Source organism: Nyctibius grandis, chromosome 12 (genome assembly GCF_013368605.1).
Source record: "Nyctibius grandis isolate bNycGra1 chromosome 12, bNycGra1.pri, whole genome shotgun sequence".
NCBI lineage: Eukaryota > Metazoa > Chordata > Aves > Nyctibiiformes > Nyctibiidae > Nyctibius > Nyctibius grandis.
Genome location: NC_090669.1, coordinates 3,043,393 through 3,063,109, shown reverse-complemented (window position 1 = coordinate 3,063,109; position 19,717 = coordinate 3,043,393). Strand labels below are relative to the sequence as shown.

The 19,717-nt window shown below is 51.3% G+C and overlaps 1 protein-coding gene across 1 annotated transcript in view; it reads left to right on the top strand.

The window, feature by feature from the left end:
- CFDP1 (craniofacial development protein 1) overlaps positions 1-19,717 on the top strand; it is a 65,689-nt gene that overhangs the window by 41,390 nt on the left and 4,582 nt on the right. The window contains exon 6 of the mRNA XM_068411323.1: positions 17,771-17,929. Coding sequence (XP_068267424.1) covers positions 17,771-17,929 — 159 coding nt within the window. The remainder of the gene's footprint in view (positions 1-17,770; positions 17,930-19,717) is intronic.

Here is a 19,717-nt window from a genome sequence, read left to right as displayed (position 1 = left end):
CTGAAAAAGGGTGTTCAGGCAGCGTTGCTTTGCTTTTGTTACCTCTGTGGGGAGTCAGTGTGGCAATGATAAGAGGAGAACGTAAGCTGCGATTTCTCCTTGCACGTTGTCACCAGGCTGGCTATCAAGCTTTGGGCATCTTTGTGTCCTCCCCACTATTCAAGGCAGGAGAGCAGATCAGAGTCCCCAGGGTAGGTTTCAGCCTGCAGAGATGTTTGTGGTGACCCACAAGCTAGGAGCAACCCTAATTTGACGTGCAGACCCTTTCGTATTGCCTCGCTGCTGTGTCCGTGAGTTGTTCGTGCACATCAGAACAGCATTTTTCTGAGATCTCTGGGGTTTCTGCTGTCAGTGCTGCTGTGCTGGTATTGACAGCTTTCATGCCCTGCTTCGGCTGCTTCTCGGAGGATTGCACTAGTAACCCTGTTTGTCTGCAGCGTGACATTGCACTGCACCTCTTCCAGCACAGAGGATTTTAGAGGGTCATTCACATGGCCCATGGTCACAACATGGTCATTCAGAGTCCATGGACAGTTTAAGCCTTTGGTCTCCCAGCTGAAATTCTTAGAAAAGGGACTTGGTGAAGAGCACTGATTTGGTGGCATAGACCTTTCCGTCAGACTCTCTGGGCTGGGTTGTGGACAACAGTTCTCCTCTACTCTTAAGCAGCACAAGCCTCTTGTTGCAAATCCTGAGTCACCCAGTGTCATATTTGATTGCCTGTGGGAGGGGGTAATACTAGCTTTGCATGAACCACTAAGTCTGACAATATTCAGCAAATTTTCATGTCCTGGGGGAAGGCGATCAGGTAAGAACCTCAGCTTTCAAGCAAGGAAAAGAAAGGTTCTGCTTCTAATGGCTGGAAGGAAAGGGCAGCCACTCTGTCTGGCTTAACCCAAGGCTTAGAAACTAGGAGGCAAATTAATACTGTTTCTGATTTTCTTATTTTTTCTGCAATGTCTAGCTTTTAAGCTGACCTCGACCAGAGGGGGTGCGGAGGCTGACTCACGGCTCTTGAACACTGGTGTTGGCAGCTCTACAGAAGAGCTCCCATGTGCTCTTGGTTACCCTGGTGTCCATGTGCCTATGAAATTTGGGTGTGTGCTCTGGTTCACAGCACTGCTGGGGACCAACATGTGGCTGGATGTAGGTGGCCTGCCCTCGTCTGTCGCTTGGCTGGTGCTCATACATCAGCTCTAGGCAAATCTGCCTTTGGTTAGCTGTTTTCTTCTCCCAGATGTACGACAGTGCCTGGGGGGTTTGGGTGTTCGGATCCACGAGGGCAGGCGCTGTTGGAGGGTTGTAATTCGCCCTGGTTTAATTACGTGTTCAGAGACAAGGGTTTGGTATTGAAAAAGCTGGGGTTGTTCTTTTGGCTTCTGACTCCATCTAGTCACTCTCCAGTCTAAAAAAAAAAATTGGTTATTATCAAGAATATTACTGTCCTGGTTGGGATAAAACTGCTGGGTGATTTTTACATGCATCCCAGTCTTGCCAGTTAATGATGGGCTGAGAGAGTGGATCAGCTGGCTTGGTTTAATAGCAGAAGCAAAGGAAAGCTGATGGTGGTGCTTTTTTTTTTGGTCTGCAGTGATCTTTAGCTCAGAAGAGCACATCTCTGCTAATTGACTATTAAATGAGATTGCTTGCTGAGGTGTGCTGTCTTGCCATTTCAATCCTTTAAGGAATAATCCTCTGATCAGCTGCACATACGGCTCTTAAATATAATCTGCCTAATGACTGGAGGGCTTTGACCTTCTGGTATCAAGGCGCCAATGTTTTGGGTTACAAACCAACCCTTTGGGGTGAGGAGCCGAGCAGGGGTGGGTTTTTTTCTGAAATGGTAATGTTCCAAACAACAAAGGCTGCTTTTTTAATCTCGAAGCGAGACTTGGAAGCAGCACAGAGACAGTCTAGAGATAAAGTCTCTTTTAGCTGGAGATTTCTAGGGTTGCACACATGTTACTGCACGCCTGGACCACCGTTTAGACACCTACCTGGCCACAGATCCTTTGTCCCAGTTGCTGTGCATGCAAATAACGCGTGTTTGCGTGTGTTTACCCAGTCTGGAAAAAAATCTGAGCCCTGCGGGATTCTCGCTTCCCTTTGTGTTATGAAACAGGCCACGCCGAGAGCCAGCCGAGGCAACGCTCGCTGCCGGCTCTGCAGGGACGCTGCGGGCTCCGGGAGGGCGTTGGAGCCGACGCGTCGGTGTTTGAGGAAGGACGGTTAGTCCCATCGCTTAGCGAGGATTCCCACTGCCATTTTAAAGAAAGTTCTGCTGACAGACCCCGGAGGGAATCCCAGCCCAGGCCTGAAAGATAGCAGCAGCTCGGGGTCGGAGTGAGAAAGGGCTGGGCGAAAGGAGGGGCTGGCAGCGAACAGAGGCAGCCTTGCTCTTCCCCTCTTCAAATCCTGCTCTGTTTCATTCGGCTGGGCCAGCCCCTGGCACCGTCCTCCGCAAGCGTGGATGCAGGGGAGGAATGCTCCTTGTCCTGGGAGGCTCGGGGCACCCTCCCCGGGGCGTGGGGAGGGCACAGATTATTTGGATGCTTTCCCGTCCCGTTCTCCCCCACCCCAGTTGGTTGATATACATCATCCTAAAGCCTTAATACCACGTAGTGATTGGCGCAGCAGGCTGGAAATGGGAAGGAGGACAAGACTCAACGCTTGCTCTGCTGCTTTAGAGTGAATGCTGCAGGAGCAGTCGGTATTTCATCGCTGATATTAAACCTGGATGCAGGGAGAGGAGGGAGAATGTGGCTAATGCAGAACACCTGCCTCTGACAAGAGCCCAAGCCACTAGAGACCCCACCGTGATTTTGTAAATCACAGGCAGGTTTTCAGCCTTCCCAGAAATGTGAACCATCAAATGGCCTAAATTACTGATCCAGCAGATTAATCTATGAATTGAGGGAGGCTTAGAACAGCCGTTGGAGAGCAGTGTTTAGTACGTGGTACCTGGTCCAGTGCTCTCTGTCTCTTCTTATTCTGACCTGACAAATAATGCAGCCTCTTGTTTGCGTTGCACTGAAATATATCGTAGCAAGGCTGTTTAAATGGGGTCTTTTGGACCTGTCACGCGGCGTGTACCTCTAGGAGGGAGTGCTGCTGCGTGCGGCAACGCTGGAAACGAAGTAAGTGCGAGACCGTGGGCAATGAGTGGTGCCTGGAGCCTCAAAATCCAGCCTGCCTGTTTTCCCTGCCTCTCTCTTCCTCTCTCGCTCCAGACACTTGTCATCAGAGAGAATATTGAAGGTTTGTTGTATTGCTCATAATAAAACCTCAAAGCAAGGCTCAGCCGTGGGAGCAGTATATTCCTGTTGTAACCTGAAGTGGTAGCAGAGCGTCTCTGTGCTGCACGTCCCAATGAGATGAGTCAAGTTGCCACCTCTGAGGTGACATTACAGGATGTCTGTCTGCAGACTTTGGGCTTTTATTTGGGAGGGGAGAGGAGAGAGATGGTTTCCTTTGCGGCAGCAAGGGCAAAATAGGCTTTTAATAAAGCTTAAATTCTGCAGCTGCTGGCTAAGTTAGAAAAAAGAAGTGCTGGCACTCCGTCCTCCTGGAGATGAGCCTTTTCCAGCTCTCTGACATGACCCAGGGTTGCCAGCCATCCCTGCTGGCCTTTTTTCCTTTGTGCCACTTTCTTGGATGAGAATAGTGGGAGATTTCTTCCCTTGGCAAGGCTTTACCCTGCTTGGACTTTTCTGCGCAGGAGATGGTTTAGGTTGGGAATGGAAGGAAAAGAGCCTCAGAAGGAGAAGTGCTGTAGGAGAGACACCCTGGAGGGGGCTGTTGCTTTTTATTGGGTATAAATCAACTCCTCAAATCTCTGCTTATAGACCCTGGAGAGAACTAGAAATTCAAAAGCCAAGAAAAGGAGGAACAACTTTATATATGATGCAATAAACCTTTCCACCAAGGTGCAGCACTGGTAGGGATCTGCGAGCAGGCCCACACGTCACAGTCCAGATACGGACAGGAACGCTTTATCCAAATATCACTGTGGTTGAGGCAGATAAGGGAATTTTTTTGTTGTTGTTCCTGCAGAAAGTTTCCTGTTTTGTGGCGGTCTCCTGGGATGTTTGGCGTGACCTCCTTGCTATTTGCAGAGCCTGGTCCTGGTGCTGGTGAGCCCTGTAGCGTGGTTTGCAGTCAGGAGGGTTGCACAGCACCTGGCTGCTCCTGCTTCCTGATGAGTATAGGCTGGTTTAGGTGGACTTGAGTAAAGTGAAGTGTTATCCCTGCTTCTCCCCTGTTCTCCCTACCTCTCTCCTCCCTCCAAGTGTATTTTTCTCCCCCTTTGCTAACAGTAGCCTCTGAAATGCATCAGAATTGTTTGCAGGCAGATTCTCCACTGCAAACCACTGGAAACCACCAGATGTTTTGGAGCAGCTTGAGGCGTCTGGTTGGACAGGAGAGGGCTCTGAATACACTTGTAACTGGGTGCTTAGCATCATTCAGCACGCTGCGGTATGTGTGTAGGGGTATCCCGAGGCAGCTACTAGGCAGAGCCTTGACCCTTGGTGCAGTTGTCACAGGTGAAGTCAAAGAAAAGGAGGGGTTGTGCTATGGGTGAGACTCAATCTCATCTCTCTCTTGCCCAGGAATCTTCTCCAGGAACTGGGAGCAGGCAGGGTGGTGGAGGACCTGTCTAGCAGTATGGGTCGTTGGGTCCTGCATGCTGTGAAGGCTTTCAGTAGTCCTCATCTGGAAGTGTCACCAAGAAACTGTGCTGGGGGAACACAATCTGAAGCAGAGAAACAAACTTTCACCAGGAGATCTGATTTATAACCAACAAACAAACAAACAAAACCAGCTAGAGGGGTGACAAGGTTTAGAGGATTGCTCAACAGGTTGGGTCAAAGGGAACTGAGCTGGCCCGGGGCAGATCACAGCAGCAGCTGAAAACTAGGCTGGGCAGAGACATGGAAAAGGAGCGTAGCCAAGAAAAGTCTTGAATTGCCATGGCAAGGTGCAAAGGGCAGGGATTTCGTTGGTTTGTTGCATGAAGGTCAGAAGCGGCTGCTTGGGTGCCCAGTCTGAGCTGCTGCCTCCGCTGGGGTCGTGGCGTTTCCCTGAGAGCTCCCTGCGAGCGCTTGTGGTTCAGCTGCAGCCTGCATTTTCGAAAGAGGCATCCACTCGCAACAGCAAGACTTACAATTTGGGATCCACCACATCCTCTGGGAAGCTGTTCCCATGGTTAATGCGTTTACCGCCTAACTGTTAGAGTTCCCTGAAGGGGTTTGAATCCTCAGCTGGCAGCCTGCCTGCCCTTGCTCAGCGCTGCCGCATAGCTCGCTGCCTCCTGAGACACAAGTCTTGCTACGAAGGGACTAAATGGCCTGCCCAGGGTCATGCAGGCTGTCTGGGAGAGCCAGGGACCTGAACCTGCCCCCTCCAACCAGGAGTACCGGAGTGAGTTTTGTGAAGCATTTGTCTGTTCATTCATCAGGAGCCCGCCGATCTTGTCTCCTCTCTGGATGATGTATGCCTTGCTGGTTTGCCCTCAGCAGCTGGTAGGTCATGCAGGATTTGAGAAACGGCTCTGGCGTTGTACCAAGCAGAGGCTGTGGGATGCTTAGCACCGAATTCCAGAGATGATGTGTCATGAAAACCCTGGCCCTGCCACCTCCCTCTGCATGGGGCTGCTGGAGGTAGTGGGAGCCCTGCCGGGTTGCGGTCCCCACGTTCAGTGAGAGCTGTGGCTTCCCAAGCAGCCTTTGGTAGGTGGATGTTCACTGCAAAATCTTTTTGGGAGCCTCCCACTTTGCGTGGGTGGAAGGGAAGCCTTGCTCTTACCCTTCTGCCTGTCTCCAGCTGGATGGTGACAACTGAGCTTGGGAGAAGCTGGGAGAAGTCAGCTGTTTCCATGTTCTTCCTCTGGGGATTTGAAATCTATTTCCAGTGAGGTGGGTCCCTGGGAAGAGGAAGGGCAGCTCTTCGAAGTGGCAGCTGCCAAAGCTGGAAGGCACTCAGAGGTAGCCTTGCCAGCCGCAGGCATTCAAAACACTTCAGTCAAGCCCTGGAAAAAGAACAGGGGATAATCTTAGTTTCTCCTCTTATATGTGTTTTGGGCTCTCTGCTCTGTCCTCTGGTTTGTTACTGAGCTTTTTCTGCAGCCGCCAGCCTTAGAAAGTTGTAGTTGAGAAGAAAAGCGGGTCCTTTCATCAGTTAACTTTTTATTGCCTGTTTTCTCATGGGTTGGACTTCAGGTTTTATATGGCAAACATCTTTAAAGCTTTTAGGGTATCTCCCTCCTTTCCTTACCCCCTGAAATACCCTCTTTGATCTGGATCATTTGACCAGCTCTTAATCTGTGATGGTACAGTTTTGTGGGAGGGAAGGTAATTGTGATGGATACCCAGGTGATGTTACCCTTCCCAAAAGCAATTAAATGTGATCAAACCCTCATTCTTGTTTTATAGCTGCTTGTAGCAGTGCCCAAATGTTTATTGTCCCCCGTAGTCCCACGTGCTGCCAGGCCAGGCTTCCCACTGGAAGATAATATATTATATTCATGCTATTTATTAACTTGCATGACACTGCAAAGCAACTGCTCCACCAGGCTCTAGTTTGTTGCTCGTTGTAGCAATGCGTTGGTCCTAGGGAGCCCTGACGCTCGCTCACCCTGATTTAATTTCCTGGGAATTTTCCCCTCTCGTCACCTGCTGAGCTTCGCAAACATTTGCCAGTGGAAGGCGGTGTATTTGTTTTAATCAGAACTATTCTTAAAGCTGTCAGATTAATTGCTGGGGGAGGAGGAGGAGGGGGGTCCCTCCCTACTTCTTGTCCTGGCTTTCTCACGTCGTTTTGATCAGAGCCTGGCGTTGATCTGGTACAGTGGGAAGCTCATCAGGACTAAACGCTGGGGCTGTCTACGGCTGGCAGGGACAGAGCCAGGGACTCTGCATGGCTGGGGGGGGACAGTGGGGGGTGTTTTCTCAAGGCTGGGGCGGTTGGGGTGTTAGATCCTCCTTGCATGGCACACGGCGCTGCCAGGAGCGACCTGGGGCTCGCGCCAGCTGCTCTGCCATCCGCGCTCATTCACTCCGAAATCCCTTTAGCGCTGGAACAATTCCATTAGCAGTACTTCTTTAGGCGCGATTTGGAGCGGTTTTTCTGCCGATTAAAACCGAATCCGCGTGCACCAGGCTGGAGGGCTCGTCATAACCAAGACATTCCCTGCGTACCTCGGGGCTTCTCGCAACTGAAATCCTGAACAAAAGATCTGCTGTTAGACAAAGGAGCAAGGAGCGAGCCTCTGAAGAGAGGAAGAATTTCTCCTCTGTTTGCCAGCAAGTTTTTTCTGACTAGTCTTTTTTTAAGGATTGGTCACCAATTAATCTGTGTCATTTTGCGGACAAAGCTGTCAACGTTTTTAAGGTTGCACGGTGAAATAACTTTAGTGCCGTTGGTTCTAGCAGCTCTGAATGTTCTCAAACAAATGCCTTTTAAGATAAAAATGGCCTGTGCTTGGTCCCAGCCCAGAGTTGTGGTCGTTATTGTTTTGTTTGAAACGTCTCAACTGAACCCAGTGAAGTCAGTGAGAGCTGCGAGTGTTTGAAAGTCAAGTCACACTTATTTCCATGGCTAAATATGGACGTAACACAGGGTGTTACTCTAAAATGCTCCAGCGTGTGACCCAAGCTGTGGCTCAGCAAACACGCTCTATGCTGCAGGTACCAACTTGCAGTAGCTTCTGGCACCTTCTGGGTCATCAGCCTGTTAGACGTGGGTACCAAAAGCATCGTGCCTTCTCACTTTTATTTTTTGCTCTTGCCTGCTGTTGGGGTGTGAGGTGCTTCACAGGCACGTAGGAGTGTAAGCTCGCTGGCACGTGTGTGTGCATCAGAAATGAGGGTAGTAGAAGCAGGGCACCTTCCCGCACCCCCACGCACATACACAGAGCGGACAGTTACAGCTTTATAAAAGGCTTTTCTTGCCACTTCTCAGTGTCACAACTGACATACCAAATTAAATGTGGCCAACCACCTTGCAGTGGGGTAGGTGTACTGGTTCTGTGCTGGTGTAGCAAAATCCATCTGAAACAGGCACAGTTGTTATCCCAAAATGTTTACAGGACTTAAGAGCAACATAAAATATATATGAAGAGCATGCATAATATTTTTCAATAAAAAATAAATGCAAGCAGTGCTGTGCAGGTTCAAATCAGTCCATGTGGGAACAGTTTTGGGAGTTGCGGTGCGTGTACATGGTCCCTCAGCAGCAGGAGCAGGTCTGGTTTGTATTGCATGGATGCCCTGGGTGAAGAAGAGCTCATGTGAGGAGTTGCTGGGAAGGGACAACTCCGTCAGCACTTGGCCGCAGCTGCGGTGCTGTGCTGAGTTAACAGGGGCGTAGCTTTGGCTGCGGACCAAGCCCCGAGTTACAGGTCCTCACCCATCAGCTGAGCATCAGACAGGGCTGGTTAGCGCTGAGTTGGAGTCGTTAACGTCTTCATAGTATCAAAAGTCATTTGAATGCTACAGCTCTTTCAATTAAGCTCCTGTTGAGCTCCATGCGCAGATATTGTAACGTAATTGGCTGGCTCGCTGCAAATGCGTTGGGAGAGTCTGCTCCTGGAACAGCCTCCGTCTGTGCTCCGGGCTGGAGAGGAGCCAGAGCGAGCCGTGGTCTCCGCACAATGTCATACTGATTAGGAGGGTGCGAGGTTTTGCTTGTGCTAAAATAGTTCTGCCAGTACAGCCCGGAGGGCAGCTGCAGTTATACTGGTACAGAGGGGCCTTATGCCACTCTGAATCGTCCCCGGCGCGCAGGGCAGGCAGTGATGCTGCTGGGAGCACCTTTATCCTCCAGTAACAGCCCGTGCGCTGCCCAGCTCCACAAGTACAACTTTAATTTGTTGACAACCACCCCGTAGCAACTCTGTCTCAGAGGCCCAAGGGAAATATTTTGCTTCCTCTGGCTGTTAGGAAGCGGGTTCTCCATGGCAGCAGTCCCTTCACAAAGGGTTCGGTCCTGCGCAGGAAACCCTGGTCCGTTCCCTAATGAGCCCTTCCTGCTGATAAGGGGACCTGCAGGTCAGGGGCTCTGCCTGAGCCAGCCAGCTCCCCGAGAACTGATGTGCTTCTTGATGAGCATGTCCTCCAAAGCCTGTAAAACGAGATTCCAGCCTGTGCTTCTCAGCCAGGTCCTCCAGAGAGGTGGGTGCAGACCTGGATGGGACCTGCTTGAGGAGAGGCCGGCTCCGGCAGAGCTGTGCACCTGTGTTACTGCTGCTGCTCTCGGCCGTTCCTGAGCCAAAGCATCCCAGCTCTCCCTTGCTCAGAAAATTTGCCTCTTGGTGTACATGGAGACAAGACTGGAGAACAAGGTAGTAGAACATCTGTGCTGTCCTGTTTTAGAGCAAGGCAGCCCTTAGGTCTGTTTTCCTAGCCCTGCACTTTGGAAAGTCCTATCTAGCACAATTCGTGACGTGGAGATGAGCACAAAGTATTTGTGTATCTCAGAAAGTGCACCAGAAAAGAAGTCAGTAACTGGGATCTCCACTGGCACCTGATGGCGTGATGCTCTGCAAGCCCCTTCACCACCTGCCTCGTTGGTTTTGCCGTTGGTAAGCCGGTACCGTGACGCTAATTTCTGTCCTGAAGGTGAGGTGCACTCTGCCAGAGCGAAGCAGCATTGTGCAACTTATCAAGTCCCACAGAAACTCGCTGTGCTGGATTAATGACAAACCCAGCAATAAAACAGGAGCTGGAATACCGGAGCGTTGCCCTTCAGCGGGCTGTTGCTCACTGCTGCTGGGGGGTGGGAGTGACGTGGGTTTTTCCCCTGTGACAAATCTCTGTTCCCCACTGGCTATATTTAGACATAAATACATCCAGCACCAACCGTGCCCGTGGCACGCTCTGCCGCTGCCTGCAGCAGTCCTCACCAGGGCAGCATCACGCGTGCGTTTAATCTGTCGCATCTGCCCTTGCATCTCTGCACTGATGGAACCCACATCAGCTTGGCCACGCTTCGATTACCGGGGTGCAGCGGTCCGCCTGCCCTTGCCTGGCGGTGCCTTTTATCTCCATCTTAAACTCTTTTCCACATAGATTGTGTTTTGCCAGCGCACTGGCATCTCTTGCTACGTCCTGATGTAGCTGCCTGCTCTGTTGTGCCCCGTGGCACTGCCAAACGGGTTCTGCCCCAGTCGTGGCTGCTTTTCCACGGTGGTTTGGTGCATGTTGCTCTTCGGAGTGCGAGAAGCTTTATGATCCTTGTGACAAAGATACAGCTTTATAATCGTGCATCAGAAATCGCTGCTGGAGCATTTCAGGCAGGTTCTTTGGCTCAGTTTGTGCGTGCTTTAGGGTGTAAATGCTGAGTATCTGCTACCAACTCAGCAAGCGGAGCATACGGACAGGCACCGCTGTCTGAGCTGGCAGCGAGGTCCTCAGCCTGCGCTGCCCTGGCCAGGCTGCGGGAACCGGGCAGTCCTCTCCCCGCCAGCCTGCCCTGCGTTTGCTCCGTCCTGGTCGCTGCCATCCAGACAGGATCACCACCACCCTGCCAGCCCTCCAGCACCATCCACCCTGCCTTTTATCTTCATTTCCTCCTCGCTTTTTTTTTTTTTCCCACCTGGGATTTAAATGTTTGTTTGGCATCGGGGAGGCTTTCTTGTTTGTTTGTTTTAAATACCTGTTGTGACAGGCAGGGCTGAGAACGAGCTGGGCTGCTCTCTGCAGCCATCCGAGTGCCCGTTGGGGAAGCAGTGCCAAGTGGGGGGGGGGCGGGGAGAAAGAAATGCAGTTGGGTTTGGCCTGGGAGATTTTTCTGTCCTCGGATGGTTATGAAGGGGAAGGGATGGGAAGAGCTGGTTGGTTTTAGAGTCTGAAGACCTGTTTCATCATTCTGGCGAGGGTTCCTGCAGGGCGCTGTCGTTCTGCTGCTGTCTGCTCCATCCAGCCAGACCACCCTGACCTTGAGGAGCAGATGGCACCGTGCTTCCCGTCCTGCCGTGTGCCCCTCTTCCTCCCCGCCAGCATTTTCGCTCCTCCATCAAGGAAGATGATCTGGAGAGGCTGGGAGCGAAGAGCAGAGCTCGCACACAAGCTGCCAGCCAGGTCTCTGCGTACATCCTCCTCGTGCGACGTCTCTCCCACACCCATGCACGAGGTTTGAAGGGAGGACAGCCGGGCGGGTGATCCCTGGTGCGCTGGGCAGGAATCTTCCAGTGTATTAAAATGAAAGTATTTACTGGCTGCATCAGTTGCCCAGCTGTGGTTAGTTTGTATGAGAACCATTTCCTGCTGTTAAGGAAACTATTCAGCTTTACAGCAGTTCGTGGCAGGAATGGATATTGCCATTTATGAAACCTTGTGCTCTTCTCTTTGCTGAGTTTCTCACCTGTGTCCCTGCCATCAAAGCACTTGGGGTGACAGGAACAGAGCTGCCGTCGCGGTGCTGCAGGTAAATATCGCAGGCTCCAGTGTGGAGGAGAGCTGGGCAGGAGAGGGCCGCAGGAGAGCCAGGGCTTCGTGATGAACACGGTGCTTTGAGGGCTGCGTGGCCTGAGATGCCACCTTTCTGCACTCGGTGACATTTATTCACCAGCATCCTATTCCGATCGAGGGGTCTGACGTGCTGCCCTGCGTCACAGGGAGCTGGCAGGGAAGTGGTTTGTGTTACAGCTTATGTCTGAATTGGATCCTTCTGCTTGAGGGTTCCCAAAGCCGTTCAGCCGTGCTGAAAGACCTGCGAGCAGATGCCTCCTGCTCGTCCTCTTGTGCCCGTTGCAATGGTCTCGTCGTCTAAGGCACCACAAAAGCTCTCCATCCTAGTTCTGAACCTTCCTCGAGAGTGCATTTTTTAGGTTGTAGGTGTAGCCTGCCTTTTTTAATGGTCAATGGTAACAGTGATTTCTTTGATAATCTGCGTACAAAGCCTGGAGCAGGAGATACGGGTTCTTTCCTGGCCTCGCAAGATTTCCTTCTGATGAAATCGTGTCATCTCTGCGAGTCCAGGTCTTGCAGCAGCCACGTTGTCACAAGATCCTTATTGGCAAAGCAGGTTATTAGCTGCTCTAACAGGGGCTCGAGGGGCTGGATTTCGTTAAGGGGTGGAAAATGAGGATCCCAGTTGTGGTTTGTGTACATCAGTGACTGTCCTTGGAAGTGCATTTGCTCACCCTGTTTCCCCAAAAAGTGACGTAACGAGAAGGGGTGTGGGGGAGCGTTGGGGTGTTAGCTAAGCACCAGTAACATCCCATTCTGTGTTCAGTGTTTGCTTCTTAGGAATTGAGCCCTTAAAAGTATTGATAGGAAACAGAAGTAGGACCTTTCTCCTGCAGAAGTTGTTGTTATCCACAAAAAGGAGGATGATACAAGGCAGATGGAGAAGCAGCGCAGGGTTTGTGGTCTGCACGCTCCCGCAGAGCCAGCAGAACCAGAGCAGCAGAGGGTTTGTGATCCCCAAGGGTGGAGGTCAGGCTGCGGGCTGGAGCTGGGGGTGCTGCTGGCTCCTTGATCGACACGTGAGTAGGTGTCCTTTGGGCACCCTGCATTCATTGGGGCCGGACAACAAGAGCTGTCACAGCTCCTGCAGTCTGATCCTCCTGGTCCCTGCCTGCTTCTGGCCATCAGCTTGATCTTGTTTGGCCAACTGGTGCAGGGTTCAGCTGCTAAATTGTCTCCGTAGGTATTTCACAAAGACGAGCGGTACTTTCCCAGTGTTACCCTTGAGCAGCTGCGGCATGGGTGTTGTGAATAGGAGAGGCTGGTTTGCAAAGACATCCGAGATCCGCCGTGTCGAGGGAAACGTGAGGGCAAACAGGAGGAACAGCGCAGAAGGGCCAGCGCAAAGCTCTGCCTCTGGGTCGCAGCAATCGTCTGCATGGGTCGAGGAAGGAAATAACTTGCTTGGCAGCAGAGGAGCAGACAGAAATCTCAGTGAATCACAGGCTCGCCTTGAGTCAGTGGTGTCACACGGTTGTGAAAAAGGCACACGTCATAGGAGGCTGTGTAAGGAGCTGCACGCTTCGCAAGGCATCTGAAGTATTCCTCCTGCTCCCGGTGCCGGTAGAGCCGCGGCTGGAGCCCTTTCTTTCCCATTTTGGATGCTGGGCTTTGAGGAAGATGTGGGCCAATAGCAGAGAGTCCGAGGAGAGCAGCGAGAGCGGTCAGAGGGCTGGAAACCATGAGGAATGAGAAAAGCTTGAAGGGACCTGGGATTGTTTAGTCTAGGAGAGAGCAGGCTGAGCAGGGGGGAGATAGGAAAAGCTTTCAAAGACATAAAAGGCTGCTGCGAAAAGTGAGGGAACGATCTGTTCTTAGTAGCTACTAGGAAGAAGATAACAAGTCATAGGCCGAACAAGGAAATTTAGTCATTGGGGAAAATTACATAAGTGAAAGGCTGATGAAGTACCAAAACCTCTAGTGCGTGTGGGATCGGTGTCAGGAGGTGTCAGAGCACCCATCTCTGGGTGGGTGGCAGAGGAACTCATCTTGCTTTGACTGGTGGGATGCACTGCGAGACCTTCGTAGCCCTGTTTTTCTATTGCTTGAAGATTGTGTTATAAAGCTTGCGATGAAGTCTGCCTCTTTGGAGGCATTTCCCGGGTGCTGCTGACCTTCATGTGACAAAGCAGCAGGGATTACGTGTGACAGTGCCACCTTATCACTGGTGTAGCAGTGATTCTCCGTGGTCTTGGTCGGGCTGCAGGCTCGCACTGACATGGGAGGACGCCTCGTCGTTAAGGGCAGGATACAGAGTGTGTTCGGCTGTGGTGGGACAGCAAGGGAGCCCTTGGCGTGCTGTTTGTCCCTCTGTGCGGCCGTGCTGGGTGATGCACAGGCACGGTCCTTGTCCTGAGGACATTAGGTGCGTGCAGGGGAAGCTTCCCCACCAAGACAACTCACCAACACATTCGTTTGCTGGTTCAGGGGCTGATTTTGCCCGTGCTTTTTGATCATAGAAAGGAAGAGGGTGTCTTTGTGTCCTAAATAGGCGATTGTCCTGATTCTCATCCCCGGGATCCATTATGTCTTAGCAAATTACTTTCTCTCATTTAAATGCCTTGGTGATTAAAGATGCCACAGCAGATACCCTTAATGAGTACAAAAAGGGTAATAATTCCTCTTGCTGGCATTGAATGCAATTAATCAGGCCCCTTTACTTGCTTTTTAAACAGATGAGGCATTTAAGGCCAAGCAAGTTTTTAATTGAACTTTAATGTCTCTCATTTACTTCGTTTTGGCACAAGCATAGGAATTCCCACCCTCAGGTTTGCCGTTGGATTTATTCAGAGTGATGAAAGGCTCATCGTGGAGTGAAGACTCAGCAGCAGACTCGAACATGTCCTTCAGCCCATGCCTGGCTCCGTCTCGTTGCCTGGCCCAGGCTTGGTCCTGCTGCAAGCAGCACAGGATTGTCCGGGCAAGATCAGAGCCAGGTCATCCAGCCCAGGACCCGTCTCCAGCATGGGGCTGACACCAGATATTAGCAGTATTTTTGGGGTACTCATCCACACGAGGGTGTAACATAGCCTGCCCTGTTTCGTTAGGTTCCTTTGCCCTGAAGGAACCGCTGACTTGCAAGCATTCCTGCGGCTATCTGGAAGCCCTTGATGGAGGTCCATGTTCGTAACCTAGGCTCTGTAGCTTCACACGTGGGGTGAGTTGTATCTTTTAAGGGGTATTCCCACAATCCATGGCCAAGAGGAGATACAGAGGCCTTGAGCGCTGTTACAGATGGATGTGTGCATGTAGATGTTGTTAATTTATGCCAGGAGTTACCAGGCGAGAAAAGGTGTGTGATGAGCAGCCTTCACCTAGCCCGCAGCCCCTGCTCCCTGCTGTGAAGCCAGCACCACCCCTGCTTCCACCTCTGGCCACAAACCATCTTGCCTTTGGTTCCCTTTGCTCATGGATACCCTCCGCTGTGGTTTGGGGATGGCAGTTGCCTGTCAGCGTGTCCCAGTCTGTGTTTCGTGCAGGGGGGTGTGTGGCAGCCCAGCTTGGCCGACTGGCCCCTGTCCCACCTCAGCTCTTCCCCACGGGCAGCTGACTGCCAAAAAGACCTCAGTCCCGGCGTGTGCAAGCCTGCCTTTGAGCCTGCTTGTCACACCTCTTGGCATACCTCTGACACCCAGGAGAGTTCCTGAAACGGCTTCAAGTGGGTTTTCAAGGTGCGTGCTGTGTGTTTTGCAGAGTCAGGCGTGTCTGTGGCACAGCTGTACGGTGGCTGTAGGCTCCCACCTACGGAAGAGTTGGTGGATGCAGGTGAGCTGTGAGTGTCCTTGGACAGGTGAGATGGCTTTTATGCCATTGGGGTTCTTTGCCCCAGAAACCATTTAGGAGACATGTAGGGACGCCCCATTTCTGCATCCCTGCTTCTCCCACTTCACAGGTCAGCAGAATTGTGAGCACAAGTGTGTCTGGGAAGTTACGTGCATTCAGAGCAATGTGTTATTGAACACCTTGTGTTAATTTAAACACCTTCTGCCTGCCAGGCTGGGGGGAGAGGAGCGTTGCCAGCTGGGTCAGCCATAGCACCTCTCTAGATCTGTCTCAGAGCATCTTTACTTTTAAATTCCGTGCTAAAACCCAAAGCCCAAGTGCAGGGTAAGGAGCTGCTGTGCACAAGCACCAGGCTCTGCCTTCCAGACGGCTGCTCGGCAAGGACCCACAGGGGATGCTTGCCCAATATTTTACTCAGTTTTCCCTTCTTACTTGTCGTATCTCCTCTGCTCCCACTCCCTCACAACTTCAACACGCATCTGATACTGGGTTTGGTGGTTGTGCAAGGCTCGCGTGTAGTCCTGGATAGCGAGATGAGGGAACCGAATCTCTCTGGTTTTATCTTGTGCTGAGAACACCTCTGCACGTTTTGCCCCCTTGCACCACTTCCCTGCTAGATAAGGATACTGGGAGCCGTGATGTCTTGAAAATTCAGGGAGAGCTGGAGGCGGAGTGAGGATCAAGATTTTATTGTGTAATTGTGATGTGAAGGGCCATAGACATCTTGATGAGACATTCGGGGATAAAGGTGAACAAAAGAGCATCCTACCTGCTCTGTGTCTGGGCAAGGAGAGAAGTGCTGGCTGCTGGCATGTTCTACATCAGTGAGCAGGGACTGAAAGAAATAAGAGGGCCAGGTGCTAGGACACTTCTGCTCCTCTGGCCAGGCAGTATGAGGAGGGTCAGGCAGCTTTGGACCCTGCCAAGATGCCCTTAATCCAGAGTTTGTAGCCCAAATATATCTACATCAGGAAACTCCAACCCCAGGTGACCATGGCCAGCCATTCTTGCATTGAGAATCTCCTGGCTGAGCCTTACAAAAATGTCATTTTCTTTGATTTAATTCCACATAAACTACAGAATTATTTTCCTTTCGAGGCTTGCAAATTATGGAAGCATAAACCACGCTAACGATCCGATAAGGACAGCTTTGGATGCGTTCCCAAGAACAGCTTCCCCTGGGCAGGACGTGCTTGGAGAGAACTGATGGAGAGCAGCCTGCCGTGCTCACCTGGCTGCCTTCCTCGGGCCCCCCTCCCCAGATTCCTCCATCTCTCAGGAACGAGAATCATTTCCTCTCCAGCTTCTTGCAGAGGCAAAGGCCCTGCAGACCTGAAGTTATCTCTGGAATGTGTGTAAACACCGAGTTCAATGGGATGCTGTTTGCCCCCCTCTCCTGGGGGGGTTTAAGAAGGGGTTAATATGAGTTTGTTTTACGGGTTCCTAGCCCTGAGAATTGTCTTCCTCGGCAGGCGACCCGGCTGACCCGAGTCCCTGTGTGTGCATTTCCCAGCGTAAAGGGGAGATTCAGGGGCCCTGCCACGCGGGTGGGATCGCAATCATCTAAGAACAAGGAGATGAAAGACCAAGGTGGTCTTTCTGCTAAGCAGGGACCTGGGAGTTGGTGTAGGCTCGCAGTGCATGGGCACTGGGACTCAGCGTGTTGGGTGATGAGGTAAGGAACAGGATTTACGCAGTCCTGGGACAGAAACAGATCAGGAGAAGGGTGGGGGTTACGTGCGGTCCTGGTGCCCCCGTCTTCAAAGAGCGTTGGAACGTAAGCAGGGGGGCAAAGCCTTGGAAATGACTTACGGGCTGGGAGAAAATGCATTTCAATGAGAGGCATAAAGAGCTCCATCTGTTTGTAAAAAAAAAAATAATAATAATTCGACTGTAAGTTCGTGATGGTGTACGAGTACGTTACTAATGAGACCCGCCTGGGCACCAAAGTACTCTCAGGTTTACAATAAGCAGCGGCAACCAGAACCTAAAGCTAGACAAAATCAAGTTGAAAACAGGCGTGTTGATAACGATGAAATGGTTAATTCCTAGTTGTGTTGTCAGTGCTGGTGACGCGCTGAGGCTGGATCCCTTCCAGAAAACAACGCTTTAAACCGAAGACAAAGAACCGGGCTTAGCACGGAGGTGATCAGTGGAATGGCTTGGCCTGGTATATACAAGGGGTCAAACGAGATGATTTAATGATCTCTTGTGGCCTGAGAGCTTTCTGTTCTCTTCAGAAGATAAATGAAAAAGCCCTTTCACAAAAAGCGAGCACTTGAGATACGTGTGTAATGAACTCTGCTGCTTCCAGGGGAACGGCGGAGCAGGGTCTGCAGGAAGCGTGACCTCGGTGCCTGCAGGCTGCCCCAAGTTGGTGGCCATCTGTTCAGTGGAGGTGGCTCACCACCATCAAGGCCACCGCTCTCACACGTGACGTTTCTCAGCTCCGTTTTTAACTGCTAACTGACACTGTCTCCCTGCGTTTAAGTTAACGTTTGCTCCCTTATCTCCATCAGGGTGAAGAGGCCAAGTGGCATAAGCAGCCTCCTGGGGAAGATTGGCTCCAAAAAGCAGAAGATGAGCACACTGGAGAAATCTAAACTGGACTGGGAGAACTTCAAGGAGGAGGAGGGGATTGTGGAGGAGCTGGCGATCCATAACCGAGGGAAAGACGGGTAAGAGGGACTTTACCTAGTAGCAGTCCAGCATTTCCCACCACTTCATGTACAATTAGGAACCCCATTGCTTGCTACAGAGGGAGTTCAGCAAACCCATGGGATTTTTTAAGGATTTATCCTAGGGATGTATAAAGCCAGTAGCTGCTCTAGGTGTCACAGGGAGACAGGTAAGTCTGCAAGCACCTATCGCTCTCTGCTAACAACCTCCTGAGTTCTTCAAGTAGAGTCTGGCTGTGCTTTATCTTCTCCCCTGCTAGTGGCACAGATGCAGCGTGAACCGGTCTAATGCAGCACTCCCATGAGGAAACACAATTGCCTTTGCCCTGTTTTTTTTTTTCTTTTAAAAAAAGTCTCCAATTGGGAGGTATGTTTTTTGTTCCATTCTTCAAATGGCGTGTTCCAGCTGCGTCTGTCCTCCCTTCTCCTGCGTAAAGATGCGTGCAAGCCCGGAACAGCTGGCAAGGTGCGTTAGAGATTATGGCAGCACTAAGCATTGATTGTGTGCATCAAGCAATGTTCACTCCAATGAAGTTAATGGAAGTATCGTAAAAGTAAATGGCAACGCTGTAAATAAAACAGAAAGTTAATAACATGCACTGCAGGGAAGGCTAATAAGATCAGAAGTGGCATTTCCCCTACAAGTGCTTTGCTAAGCTCTGGGAAAACGTAACCGGCTTAGTGGACAGCTCATAAAATGTATTTTTATTGTAAGCTGTTCTTTTACTCTGCGGAAAAAACTCAGAGCTTCTGCATTCCAACAGATTGGATTTTCTATTTCAAATAGGTATTTTATAACTGCTGGGGTTTTTCAGTTTGGCCTCACAGCCTTCCACAAGACCCCTTGTCCGTCAGATCTGCCCTGATCTGTTTCTGGACACTTGCCTTGGAACAAGTCGAGCAATTCAGTAGTAGAGCTGGAGCGAGGCAGGTCTGGAGTGAGAGTTTGCCCTGCGTGGACGTCCTGAGTGGCTGCCGAGTGTGGTAATGGCTTTGGGCCTTTGCTGCTCTGGGCTGATGGTGGTAGTACCACCGTTAACAGCCAGACCATCTCCTGTCAGTTGCTGGGACACGCTGGTTCTTTCTGCAGCCGGTGGAATCAGCCTGAGTCAGGGTCCATCACTCTCAGCTGGACTGTGCACACCCCAGACAGGCTGGGGTGCCCTGCCTGGGCGTTCTGTGGCATCTCTTGCTTCTTCAAACCTAGCATGTTGACCTGGGCCAGTGCTGGTTCCTTTCCCACCCCATACAAGCAGGACAGCTTGCTCTTCAGGCCTGGCAGACCTTTCCGGAGATGCTAACGTAATGATCCTTGAAGGCTGATGAAGGGATCAGCACATTGAAAAGATGAGCAAAGCAGAGCAGCAATTCTAAGAGCATCTGTAAGCTTGGACAGCTTTGGGCTTTGCTGCCTCTCACATGCCAGGCGAGAAAATCCGCTGGGCTATTGGCAAGTGGTTTTTGTCATTAAACCAAATGAGAAATGTGATGCCATGATAACTTCAGACACTCCTTACAGATCTGGTTGTGCTAGTCAGGCATGTAGTGTGAGGGGATCAAACGAGTATCTGCTCACTGTGAATTACATCCGCCTTCGAGGTAAAGGAAGGGAGAAGGGAGGAGCACTGATGGACGTGCAGCACCCCACTGTGTTTCTGCTTACACCTGTCCATGCCCGTGGTGTGCAGCGTGCTGCACCACGAGGGACCAGCCGGCCTCCTCGGGGGGCAGATCGTGCAGACACAGCTGCTGCCGGCTTCAGGCCCTTCTGCAGGAGCCTGTTGTCCC